General features: G+C 38.4%; 1 protein-coding gene across 2 annotated transcripts in view; it reads left to right on the top strand.

The window, feature by feature from the left end:
- The window catches only part of HACD2 (3-hydroxyacyl-CoA dehydratase 2), a 111364-nt gene that overhangs the window by 24133 nt on the left and 74376 nt on the right, over positions 1 to 12855 (top strand). For both annotated transcript variants that reach the window (XM_023260229.2, XR_006585105.1), the window contains exon 3: positions 8119 to 8137. In XM_023260229.2, the coding sequence (XP_023115997.2) occupies positions 8119 to 8137 (19 nt within the window). The remainder of the gene's footprint in view (positions 1 to 8118; positions 8138 to 12855) is intronic.

The following is a 12855-nucleotide window of genomic DNA, read 5'->3' as shown; positions in this document are numbered from 1 at the left end:
CATATGGTAGATTTATCCTTTTTTTTCTCATTTATTTATTTATTTTGTGGGGGAGTGAGCATTCTTGTCTTTTTCCTGTTCTTAAGAGGAAAAGTTTTTGGGGTGCCTGGGTGGCTCAGTTGGTTAAGCATCCGACTTCAGCTCAGGTCATGATCTCGCAGTTCATGAGTTTGAGCCCCACATCGGGCTCTGTGCTGACAGCTTCAGATTCTGTGTCTCCTTCTTTCTCTGCCCCTCCCCTGCTCGTGCTTGCTCTCTCTCTCTCAGAAAATAAATACACATTAAAAAAATTTAAGAGGAAAAGCTTTCAACTATTCACTGCTGAATACAAGAAAAAAATATGTTAGCTGTAGAATTGTCATTTATGCCCTTTATTATGTTGAGATATATTCCCTCTGTACCTACTTTGTTGAGAGTTTTTATCATAAATGGATGTTGAATTTTGTTCAGTGCTCTTTTTTTTTTGCATCTATTGAGATGATCATATGATTTTTATTTTTCACTGTGTTGATGTAATGTATCATATTGATTTGCAGCTATTGAACCATCCTTGCATCCCAAGAATAAATCTCATTGGATCATGGTGTATGATCCTTTTAATGCATTGTTGGATTTAGCTTGCTAAAATTTGTTGAGGATTTTACACCTATTTTTATCAAGGATATTGGCCTGGTAATTTTTTGTGTGTGTGTGATGTCCTTGTCTGATTTTGGTGTTGGTGGTGCTGGCCTCATAAAATACATTTGGAAGCTTTTCTTTCTCCTGTTTTTTGGAAGAGTTTGAAAAGGACAGGTATTAATTCTTCTTTGAATGGTAGAATTTGCCAGTGAGGCCACCTGGTCCTGGACTTTTGTTTGTTGGGAGGTTTTTGATTACTGTTTCAGTCTACTTGCTAGTTATCAATCTATTCTGATTTTCTGTTTCTTCATGTTTCAGTCTTGGCAGATTATATGTTTCTAGGAATTTACCCATTTCTTCTAGGTTGTTATTTCTTGGTCTCAATTGTAACTTCTTTTTCATTTCTGATTTTATGTATTTGAGCCCTCTCTTCCGTTTTTCTTGCTTGGTTTAGCTAAGGGTTTGTTGATTTTCTCTTTTCAAAGAGCCAGCTCTTGCTTTCATTGTTTTTTTGTTTTGTTTTGTTTTTATTGTGCTTTGAATCTCTATTTCATTTATTTCCACTCTGATCTTATTATTTTCTTCCTTCTACTAATTTGAGGCTTTGTTTGTTCTTCTTTTTCTAGTTCCTTTAGGTGCAAAGTTAGATTGCTTATTTGAGGTGTTTTGTTTCTTGACGTAGTCCTGTTTTGCTCTGAACTTCCCTCTTAGAACCACTTCTGCTGCATCCCATAGATTTTGATGTGTTGGATTTTTGTGTTCATTTGTCTCTAGGTATTTTATTTCTCCTTTGGCTTCTTGGATGAACTATTGACTGCTCAGGAGCATGCTGCTTAATCTCCATATTTTTGTGGGTTTTTTTTTTCCTTGTAATTAATTTCTAGTTTCATACCATTGTGGTCAGAAAAAATGGTTATAATATGATGTCAATCTTTTTCATTTTGTCGAGACTTGCTTTTTGGCCCAGCATGTGATCTGTCCTGGAGAATGTTCCATGTGCAATTGAGAAGAATGTGTTTTCTGCTGCTTTGGGATGGAATGTTCTGTATATATCTATTAAGTCCATCAGGTCTAATGTGTTGTTTAAGGCTAGTGTTTCCTAATTGATTTTTTGTCTGGATGATCTATCTATTGATGAAAGTAGGGTATTAAAATCTCCTACTGTTACTGTGTTTATGATTTCAGGTCCTCCCTTTAGGTCTGTTAATATTTGTTTTCTATGTTTTGGCAGTCCTATGTTGGGTGCATATGTATTTATAAATGTTATATTTTCTTGCTGGATTGACTCCTGTGTCATTATATAATGCTCTTCGTCTTTTATTATAGTCTTTGTATTAAAGTCCATTTTATCTGATAGGAGGATAGGTATTCCAGCTTTCTTTTCATTTCCATTTGCATGGCATATCTTTTTCTAACCCTTCCCTTTCACTCTGTGCCTTTACTTCTGAAGTGAGTGTCGTAGGCAGCATATAGATGGGTCTCATTTTTTTATATATTTAGCCATTCTGTGTCTTTAGATTGGTGAATTTAGTCCATTTATATTTAAAGTAATTATTAATAAGTAATAACTTATTGACATTTTGTTAATTGTTTTCTGGCTATCTTTGTAATTCCTCTCTGTTCCTTCTCTTTTTCTCTTGTGGTGTGATGGCTTTCTTTAGTGTTAGGTTTAAATTCCTTTCTCATTTTCTTTTGTGTATTTACAATAAATTTTTTCCTTGTTGTTACTTTGAGGTTCACACAAAATATTCTATGTAAATAGCAGTCTGTTTTAATTTGATAGCAACTTAATTTTAAACACAATTCAAAGCTTTACCTTTTTACTCTTCTCCCCCACATTTATATTTTTGATGATACATTTTGTATCTTTTTCTTCTATGCTTCCTTTAATTCATTATTGTAATTTCAGTTAAGTTTTCTACTTTGTCTTTTAACCTTAAAGCTTGCTTTATAAGTGATTGATTCACTACCTTGTTTATATATTTACCTTTTCCAGTGAGAATTTTACTTTCATATGTTTTCTTACTAATTAGTGCCAATTTTCTTCAGCTTAAAGAAGTCCCTTTAGTATTTCTTGTAGGGCTGGTTTATTGGTGATGAATATTTTTAGCTGTTACTTACATGGAAAGCTCATAATCTGTTCTTCAATTCTGAATGAAAACTTTGCTACGCAGAGATGGAAGTTTTTAGCTTTCAGCACTTTGTATATGCCTTCTGGCATGTAAAGTTTCTACCGAAAAATTTGATAATAGCCTTGTAGGGTTTGGTTTCCCTTGTACATAACAAGTTGTTTTTCTCTTGTTGCTTTTAGGATTCTCTCTTAATCCTTAGCTTTTACCATTTTATCTATAATGTATCTTGGTGTGGATCTCTTTGGGGATACCTTATTTGAAACTCTGGGAATCCTGGACCTGGGTGTTCAGTTCCTTTCCCAGAATAGGGAAATTTTCAGCCATTATTTTTTCAAATAATTTTCTTGCCCTTTCTCTCTGTTCTCCTTCTGAGAGCCCTACAGTGTGAATGTTATCCCACTTGATGTTGTGTTAAAGGTCCCTTAAGTGTCTTCACTTTTCTTAATTTTTTCCTTTTTTTTTTAAACCACATTTGTAAAGGTGCTATGTAACCTGGAAAAAGTGTTATTTATTATAAGATATTTTGGAAGTAGCCAGATAAAGTGTCAGAGCATAGAGACATGTCTGCTAATGTTTTTTTTTTCTTGAATTTACATTCTCAGAACTGTTTCTAAAATTAGAATTCTAATTAATTTCCTATCTTCTCTTCTTTTTTCAAAAGACTGTTTTCAGGTATGTTCTCCTTAATTTTTTGTTCCTTAAAAAATGATTGTGGGGACACCTGGGTGGCTCAGTTGGTTAAACATCCAACTTCACGTCAGGTCATGATCTCATGGCTTGGGGGTTCGAGCCCCACATCAGGCTCTGTGCTGACAGCTCAGAGCCTGGAGCCTGCTACAGATTCTGTGTCTCTATCTCTCTCTGCCCGTCTCCTGTGCGTGCGCTTTCTCTCTCTTTCTCTCTCTCTCAAAAATAAACATTAAGGGTCGCCTGGGTGGTGCAGTCGGTTAAGCGTCCGACTTCAGCCAGGTCACGATCTCGTGGTCCGTGAGTTCGAGCCCCGCGTCGGGCTCTGGGCTGATGGCTCAGAGCCTGGAGCCTGTTTCTGATTCTGTGTCTCCCTCTCTCTCTGCCCCTCCCCCGTTCATGCTCCGTCTCTCTCTGTCCGAAAAATAAATAAACGTTGAAAAAAAAATAAAAAAAATAAATAAACATTAAAAAAAATTTTTTTTAAATGATTGTGGTAGTTTTTGGTATTTAAAAAATGGGCAGTTAACAAAATAAACAGCTATATCAATTCCCTCCCCTTTTAAAATTGTGGATATTTTTTTAGCCCTTGTGATTAAGGTGTCTGGGAGCCAATACATTATAATTCTTTGATTCAGATTGGAGTTTGGGGAATTTTTCCCCCTTCTACTGCCTACTCCCATTACCAAGCCCCACCACTTCTTTATCAGAGTAATTCGCATCTACATTCTTTCTTTCCTGTATTCTCAACTCACATGCTGTGCAGGTCATTATTATACCACACTTAAATAACTGCTGCAGCTCCTTTGCTATTCATTCTGCCCTTGATTCCTTTGTGCTCCAAACCTTCCAGAGCTTCTTAACATTTATCCATTGCATCACCTTTTTCTTTCAGTGTTTACTATTGAAGTATAGTTGATATATACGATTATATTAACTTCAGGTGCATAAAATAGTTATTCAACAATTTTATGTATTATTTAGTTCTCACCTGAATGAATCTGGTTACCGTCTATTACCATACAACTTTTTTTTTTTTTTTTTTTTTTTTTTACCAACCAGGGAGATACCTTTGGGCTTTTCTTTCTTTCTTTCTCTAAAGTAGCTTTATTCAAGTATTGTTAACATACAATATTATATTAGTTTCAAGTGTACAACATAATATTTCAACAGTTCTATTTATTACACTCATCATAAGTGTACTCTTAAATCCCCATCACCTATTTCAGTCATCTCCCCTGGCCATCTTCCCCATTGGTAACCACCAGTTTGTTTTCTATAGTTAACAGTCTGGTTTTTTGTTTTTGTCTCTTTTTTTCTTTGTTTTGTTTCTTAAATACCACATATGAGTGAAATCATATGGTATTTGTCTTTCTCTGACTGACTTCACTTAATATAATACTCTCTAGATCCGTCCATGTCATTGCAAATGGCAAGGTTTCATTCTTTTTTTATGGCTGGGTAATATTCTACTGTGTATATATAAAACGTCTTTATCCATTCATCTATCAACGGACACTTAAGTTGCTTCCATATCTTGGCTACTGTAAATAATGCAGAAATAAACACAGAGGGTACATATATTTTTTTGAATTAGTGTTTTCATATCCTTTGGATAATTCCCAGTAGTGGAATTACTGGATCATATGGTGATTCTATTCTGTTTTTAACTTTTTGAGGAACCTCCATACTGTTTTCCACAGTGGCTGCATGAGCTTACCTTCGTACCAACAGTGCACAAGGGGTTCTATTTGCTCAGTCTCCCTGCCAATACATGTTATTTCTTGTCCTTTTGATTCTAGCCATTCTGACAGATGTGAAGGGATATCTCACTGTGGTTTTGATTTGCATTTTCCTGATGATTAGTGATGTTGAGCATCTTATTCTGTGTGTTGGCCATCTGTGTATCTTCTCAGGAAAAACGTCTCTTCATCTCCTCTGCCCATTTTTAATTGAATCATTTGGGGTTTTTTGGTATTAAGTTGTATAAGCTTTTTATATATTTTGGATATTAACCCCTTATCAGATACATCATTTGCGAATAAATATCTTTTCCTAGTCAGTGGGTTGTCTTTTTATTTTGTTGACCATTTGCTTCTCAGGGCAAAAGCTTTTTATTTTGGTGTAGTCCCAATAGTTTAATTTTGCTTTTGTTTTCCTTACCAAAGAAGGCATATCTAGAGAAATCTTTCTACCACACATGTCAGAGAGATTGCAGCCTATGTCTTCTTCTAGGAATTTTATGGTTTCAGGTGTCACATTTAGGTCTTTAATCCATTTTGAATTTATTCTTGTGTATGGTGTAAGAAAGTGATGCAGTTTCATTCTTTTGTATGTAGATGTCCAGTTTTCCCAGCACCTGTTTTGAAGAGACTTTTTCACACTGTATATTCTTGCTTCTTTTGTCATCGGTTATACCATACAACATTATTACAATATCACCTTGACTATGTTCCCTATGCTGTACTTTTCATCTCCATGACTTAATTTATTTTATAACTGGAAATTTATACCTCTTAATCTCCTTTATCTGTTTCACTTAATTTTTTTTTTTTTTCATTTTGCTGTTCTGTCTGGGTAAGTTCCCTTGCTTTGTCTTCCAGCTTGCTGATTCATTCTTCTACTTCGTCCAGTCTTCTGTTGAATCTTTCTAGTGTATTTTTCAAACTTCTGTTTGATACTTTCTTATACCTTCTATCTCTTTGTTGAACTTCTTACTCTGTTCAACCATTCTTGTGCTGAGTTCACTGAACATCTGTATGATAATTTCTTCGAACTTTTCATCAGGTTGATTGCTTATCTGTGTTTTGTTTAGTTCCTACCCTGAGATTTTGGCATGTTCTTTTTGGATACATAGTCTGTTTCCTCATTTTGCCTAACTCTTTGTGTTTGTTCCTATGTATTAGGAAAGTCACCTACCTCTCCCAGTTTTGAATGAGTGGCTTTACATAGAAGATGCACTATTGGGCCCAGAAACAGTCTCCCAATCACTAGAACCAGGTGTTCAAGGAGTGTCCCCTGTGTGGGCTGTGTTGTCCTTCTGTTGTGGCAGGGCCCAGGGCTGTGATATGTTGGTGGGCTGGGCTGGCACTTGGTTGGGCTGCAGGTTGTGTCCACAACTGCTGCAGTGTGTCTGTGGGAAGAGTTCTCTGCTGGCTGTGTTTACTGTCACTAGTATGTTAGAGGATTCCAAAATAGTGCCTACCAGTGCCCATATTAGTAAGGCAGACTTGAATCGCAAAAATTCCTCCTACCAGTGTTTGTTTCCAGGGAAAGTTCCTCCCGTTTTAGGTTAGCAAATGATTCTCCTTTACCTATGGTCCATGTACTATTCAAGTTGGTATTTTTGTGCTGGTTTCTGGGTTGAGTGAGTCTGCATATCAGCCCTTTAAGAGCAGATTTTCTATTCCCTGCAGTTTTATAGTCTTCCTGAAGGTGATCCCTGTTGATTTTCAGAGCCTAGTGTTTTGAGGGCTCATCACTCCCATTCAAGATCTAAGGATTTGGTGCCAGATATAGACCTCAGGCGTTTTGATCCTCCAGGAAAAAGTCTGTTCCTTTAATGTCCCTCCCAGTTATGATCACCATAGCTAGGGTTTGTTTCATTCCCTAGCAAGTCTGTGTTTCTGCCCCCTCTTTCCCATCTTGATGCTATCCTTTTATCCTTTATTGTGGAGGCTCTGTTCATTGAACTTTCAGGTCCCTTTCAGAAGGAATTATTCCACATTTAGTTTTAGATTTGTTGTGTCCATGGAAGAGGTACATTTAGGATCTTGCTACACCACCATCTTGAACCCAGGTCCTCAGATTACTTCTTTACCACAACCATCACCAGGGTTAAAGCAATGCCACATACAGGATGAATTGGAAGGCAATTTAGAATGACCAAATTGGCCACTTGGATGGCCACTGAGATGGAAAAGAGATAGCAATCACACCCAAAGCACTGGAAATAAAAACCCTGAAGGCAGATGCCACAAGTATTAGCAGGACTTGGAAATCAATAGGACTTGTAGGTGAGGGAAAGGAAAATAGCTGAATTTGGGAGACTGGGAAGTTGATGATCAAGAGGCATAGCAGCCGTGAAGGAAGAAAAGCATGAGTTTCTTGAAGAGGCATGCCATGTTTGAGCCACTGCTGGTACACCTGGATGGAGGGGTGCAAAGGCAGTTTGCAACGTGGGCTTGGAGCATAAAGAGATCTAGGGTAGCAGATTGGACTGGGAATATGCCTGTAATGAGGTCACCCAATGAGACAAGATGGAGTCTGAGTTTGGAGCTTTGTAGGTTGAATGAATGTCTGCATTGAAGGGCCTGCTGGATAAGAAGAGCCAAAAAAGGCTCTTCTAACTCTGGATTCTATAGTCTGACAGTTCTGTTCTGTAGAATGTGGGACATGGGAGATGTACATCTACTGTTTTTACAAGTTCATGTATTAAAAAAGAGATCCTTGACATCTGGTAGACTACTGGGTCAGATTTACTCCTTACAAAATTTTCCACAGTTGCAGAAACTAAAAATGAACAAACAAACAAAAATAAATAAGAATTTACATTTTGTTAAATAGCCAGGTTTAAAAATGGAATGTTTATTTTTCAAATTCAATACTGAAAGGCTAGTTTATATAAACTATATTGTTATTGATCTTTACTAATTCTTTCCTCTCCCTTTTTTGTCTCTAGATTTTACATTGTGCAGTAGGTAAGTATGGAATTTTTCCCCTACTATGCAGTGGATTTTGCTTTTTTTTTTTTTTTTTTGAAGTCATAAATCATAGGTCAGTTTGATTATTACTGAATATTGGAAAAACTAAACTATTTAATCATTGTATATAAAATTGCTTACACTGGTATGGCTCTTGGTTTCTGAAATGATAGGTACTATTTAGATGTTATCACTGAACAATTTACTAAATGTCACAAGTATTTCACTCTGTCAGTCTCGTTTCACGGGTGACAGAAACACTAGCATATTTATTAAAATGTGACTTGGAGTCCTGGTTCCGGACTATGTAGAAAGCCCTCTTTATGATCACTTAAATATTATATTTTCTTTCTTTATGTTTAAAATGGAGTACCAGGTATATTGCCTGTGTCCCAAATGAATATTGAATGTGTGTGAGAGAGATTGGAAAAATATAAAGTTATATAAATGTAAGGGATTTCTATGAAAAGCAGATACAGTGTGTTTTCTTTTTGGGGGAAGGAGAGGGTCATCAAATTCTGGTCTGGAACTGAGGTATAACTTCTTGTCTGGGGTGGGTTACACCCCTCTAAATAGAAATGAATTTTGGAAAGTTGACAGATCCTGTAGAGTAAGCCCATAGTTGTTGCTGTGCATCTGGATTTGTCTCTGAAAGGGAGGGAGGGTTTGCAGTTGACCTGGGAAAGCACCACAGGTCTGAAAACTCAAGAACCATGGATCCAGATTCACAAATTAAGTGGGTACCTGCTATATTCAGGGCACTGCACTTGGCACTGTGGAGTTTAGAGATGAGGAGACTTAGTTCAAAAGGACACATAAGTGGAGGCCCCTGGGTGGCTCAGTCGATAAAGCGTCTGACTTTGGCTCAGGTCATGATTTCACTGTCCATGAGTTTGAGCCCCATGTCGGGCTCTGTGCTGACAGCTCAGAGCCTAGAGCCTGCCTCGGATTCTGTGTCTCCCTCTCTCTGTCCTTCCCCAACTTGCTTGTGTGCGCGCGCGCGCGCGCTCTCTCTCTCTCTCTCTCTCTCTCTCTCAAAAATAAATAAAAATAAACTTTAAAAAATAAAAAGGACACACAAGTGGACACACAGCAAGCTATCTACCTTAGGTCTTGCATGGTAACTCTGATATCTGGCTCCATTACTTTTAAGGAAGACAAAGCATCTTCATTGTAAAGAGTTGCACCTCAGCTAATTTCCCGCTAGGACAGAGGTTTACAGTCAGGAGTTTGTCCCAATGATTTGCAGAATTTTGTGTGCATGTGTTTATATTTTAGGGACAGCTGGATAGAATATATAGCTTTCATTAGATTCCCACAGGAATGTGTGATCCCCAAAAGGTTAAGAAATACTGCTTTAGAACCTTTGAGCAAGAGATTTGAAAGGGGCTTGTGGGGGGGGGGGGTCTCATCTGTCACATGATCTGCTTTGTCAGAAGTCGTAGGACCTGGGCCATGTCACATAGCCAGTAAATGGGTTTTAGCTGATGTGTAATTACACACACATTTCCTTTTTAATCCTTTATCTACAATTTTGAGATGAAAAATTTTGCCCCTTCTTAGATGGTTGAATGAAGTTTAAGCATAAGCTTGTAGATGAGGGGCCACATTTGGCCCGAGAGAGTTCTGGAATCACTTTAGGCCTTTCCCACATGATTGAACCCTGTGCCCCATTCTCCCCATTCTCTTAACCTTCAGCAGCCCCTGTACAAAGCTCTTAGATGCATGTTTTCTAAGCATGTGTGCTACATTTTAATTATTATTTCATTGTATTTTAATGCCCCAATTCCCTTTATCTTACAATGTATTTTCATACCTGTTTATAATAAAGTTCTATCCCTAGAAATAAAGTTTCTGACCAATATATTTATTCGCACCAAGAACATTACTGAATGCCTGACAGGTGGTGGGTGCCAGACAGTGGATTGGACAGTGAGAGTAGAATGTGAGCAGGCACCAGCTTGGGTTCAGGAAACCCACGGTCAGATGGGCAGCCTTCTGAGCTCCGCTGGTCGGATGCACTCTGCAGACTAGTGTTCACGCTATACTCTGTTCTGATGGTTTGTGGACAAGTGTCCCCAGGGCCTAGCGTGGTACTTGACACATCGTAGATACTTAAAAATAACTTCCTAATTTAGGGTGCTTGGGTGGTTCAGTCAGTTAAGTGCCCTACTTCACTCAGCTCAGGTCATGATCTCACGGTTTGTGGGTTCGAGCCCCACATCAGGCTCTGTGCTGGCAGCTGAGAGCCTGGAGCCTGCTTTGGATCCTGTGTCTCCCTCTCTGCCCCTCCGGCCCTCCCTGGCTCTGTATTTCTCTCTCTCAAAAATAAACATTAAAAAAATTAAAAAGGAAAAACTCCTTCTTAATTCCTCAAGGACCTTGCTCTGTCAGTGATTCTGTCTCCTGCATCCTCATTCTTTGTCATCTACCTCTTCCTTCTCAGCTCACAGAATGCTCAGGGGTGCACCATTCTAAAAATAAACTTAACCTTTGACCCTACATTCCTCCCTTATCACTACTTAATTCTTCTCTGTCCCTTTTACCATATATTTTTTTAATGTTTATTTATTTATTTAGAGAGAGAGAACTAGAGCAAGCAAGCAGGGGAGGTGCAGAGAGAGAGAGAGAGAGAGAGAGAGAGAGAGAGATTGAGAGCCCAAGCAGAGAGAGAGAGATTGAGAGAGCCCAAGCAGGCTCCACACTGTCAGTGCAGAGTGTGATGCAGGGCCGATCTCCATAACCTGGTAGTCATCAGATTTTATCATTTCTGTTTCCTGAATATTTCTCAGATTGTCCTGTTTTTCATCACTGTTCAGGGCATCAGTGTGTCTCATCTGGACTCCCTTTTGGATCTCCCTGAACTTCTAGGCTTGCAATATTAACAGTAATAATAAGAGCTACCCTTCATTGAGCATTTACTATGTTCCAGTGCTTTAGACTCATTACCTCATTTACTTCCCTTTTTACAGGTGACAAGACTGAAGCTTAGAAGGTTTTCAGTCTTGCCAAAGTTCACAGTTAATAAGCCCTAGAGCCAGAAGTTGAACCTTTGGCTGTGTGACTCTAAGCCCATGCACAGACCTTGAGGGAGTTAGTTAAAAGATAATTCTGAGCCTGTGGCTTCCTTGCTTAAAACCGTTCACTGGTTTAAACTTCTTCATGATTTGGAGCCTGCCCACCCTTCCCAGCCTTCCCTGTGCCCTGCCTCTCACTCCATGCTTCAGCCACCCTGGCCTTTTTGTGGGTCTCCCCACTGCTTCTTGCCTCTGGTCTGTGGCCAGGCCTTGCTTTCTGGAATGAGCAGCCCACCCCTCCGGCTGGCAGCTCTTCGCCGCTTTTCCTCCAGTAAACTCTCCTACCAGCCACTGGCTACATTAGGTGCCTTTCCTCACTTCTCTGTAATAGCCGACACCTCGCTGTTGTCGTACCTTCTGCTGTGTATTATGGTCTGTCACTGTACCTGTATCCCCCACCAGCACCACTGAGTCTTTGAGAAATGAGAACTGTTTCTTACTGATTTCTGTATCCCGCCACCTCACAATACAGGCCGCCTAGTGGAAGCTCGGTGAACATTTGATCATATACACTTACCAAATTCCGGTGACATTTGCCAAAAATGGTTTCAAAATGTGTTCAGTTCTTTTAGAAAATAAATAGTAATAAATAAACTTTCTGGCATTAATCTAAAGGCAGTCCTTTTTTTTCACTCCTACAATTTAAGTTTAGTTTTAGAATGCTGGTTCTTGTGGCTTTGTAAAACTTTTCACTCTGAGAATTTCGTCTTTTACAACTTGTTTTGGAGCCTTGAGATATTTTTAGATTACATTTAGATACCTTGAGATACATGGAAAGTCTGGACCTCAGTCAGTCCTGGGTTGTTTATCGGCTGTGTGACTTCTAGGAAGTAACTCCATCTCTGCATCTTTATTTCCTCATCAGTTAAAGGGGGATGATACCCATCTTGTAGGGTTGTTGTGCAAACGAAAGGGGACATGCATGAGAAATACTTAGCATGATGTCTAAAACATGGTAATACTGAAAACTGCCCAGCCCCACATGGGAGCTATTGTTATTAACTAAAACAACAGTAATGTCATAGAATGTTAGAAGTTTCTGTCCCTGATGTAAGGTTGAATATCTGTATAATTCTTCCATATTCCTAGTTTTCTTAAATTATAGTTTCTGTGTAAGTGAGTGCTTCAGGACTGTTTATTCTCAGTATGGGTTGGAGCTGCTTCTGATTCATGGTTGTGACAACGCAACGTGGCAAAAACAGCCTCCAGAAACAATAAACTAAAATTCTGTATGAGGGGCTTGTTTCTGAGAAGTCAAGCCTTCTATCTGTGCAGAAGTGTTCCCATGCCCCAGTTATTTCCAAGTAGGTTGTTTGTTCTCCATTGATAATGTAGAGATGGGAGTTCTTTTTGAGGTTGGGGGAATGATTTTGAACACGTATTGGGGATGTATTTCTTTTTTTAAGTAAAATATAATTGACATATAACATTGTATTTGTTTCAGGTGTACAACATAGCAATTCGATATATGTATGCATTGCAAAATGATGACCACAATAAGTTTATTAGTTAATGTCCCTCACCTCACATAGTTATATTTTTTTTCTTGTGATGGGAACTTTTAAGATTACTCTCTTAGTAACTTTGATAAAAAATATAGTATTAATTATAGTCACCATGCTGTACATTACATTCCCG

This window comes from Felis catus, chromosome C2 (genome assembly GCF_018350175.1).
Source record: "Felis catus isolate Fca126 chromosome C2, F.catus_Fca126_mat1.0, whole genome shotgun sequence".
Classification (NCBI taxonomy): Eukaryota; Metazoa; Chordata; class Mammalia; order Carnivora; family Felidae; genus Felis; species Felis catus.
This window is presented reverse-complemented; position numbering and strand designations above follow the sequence as displayed.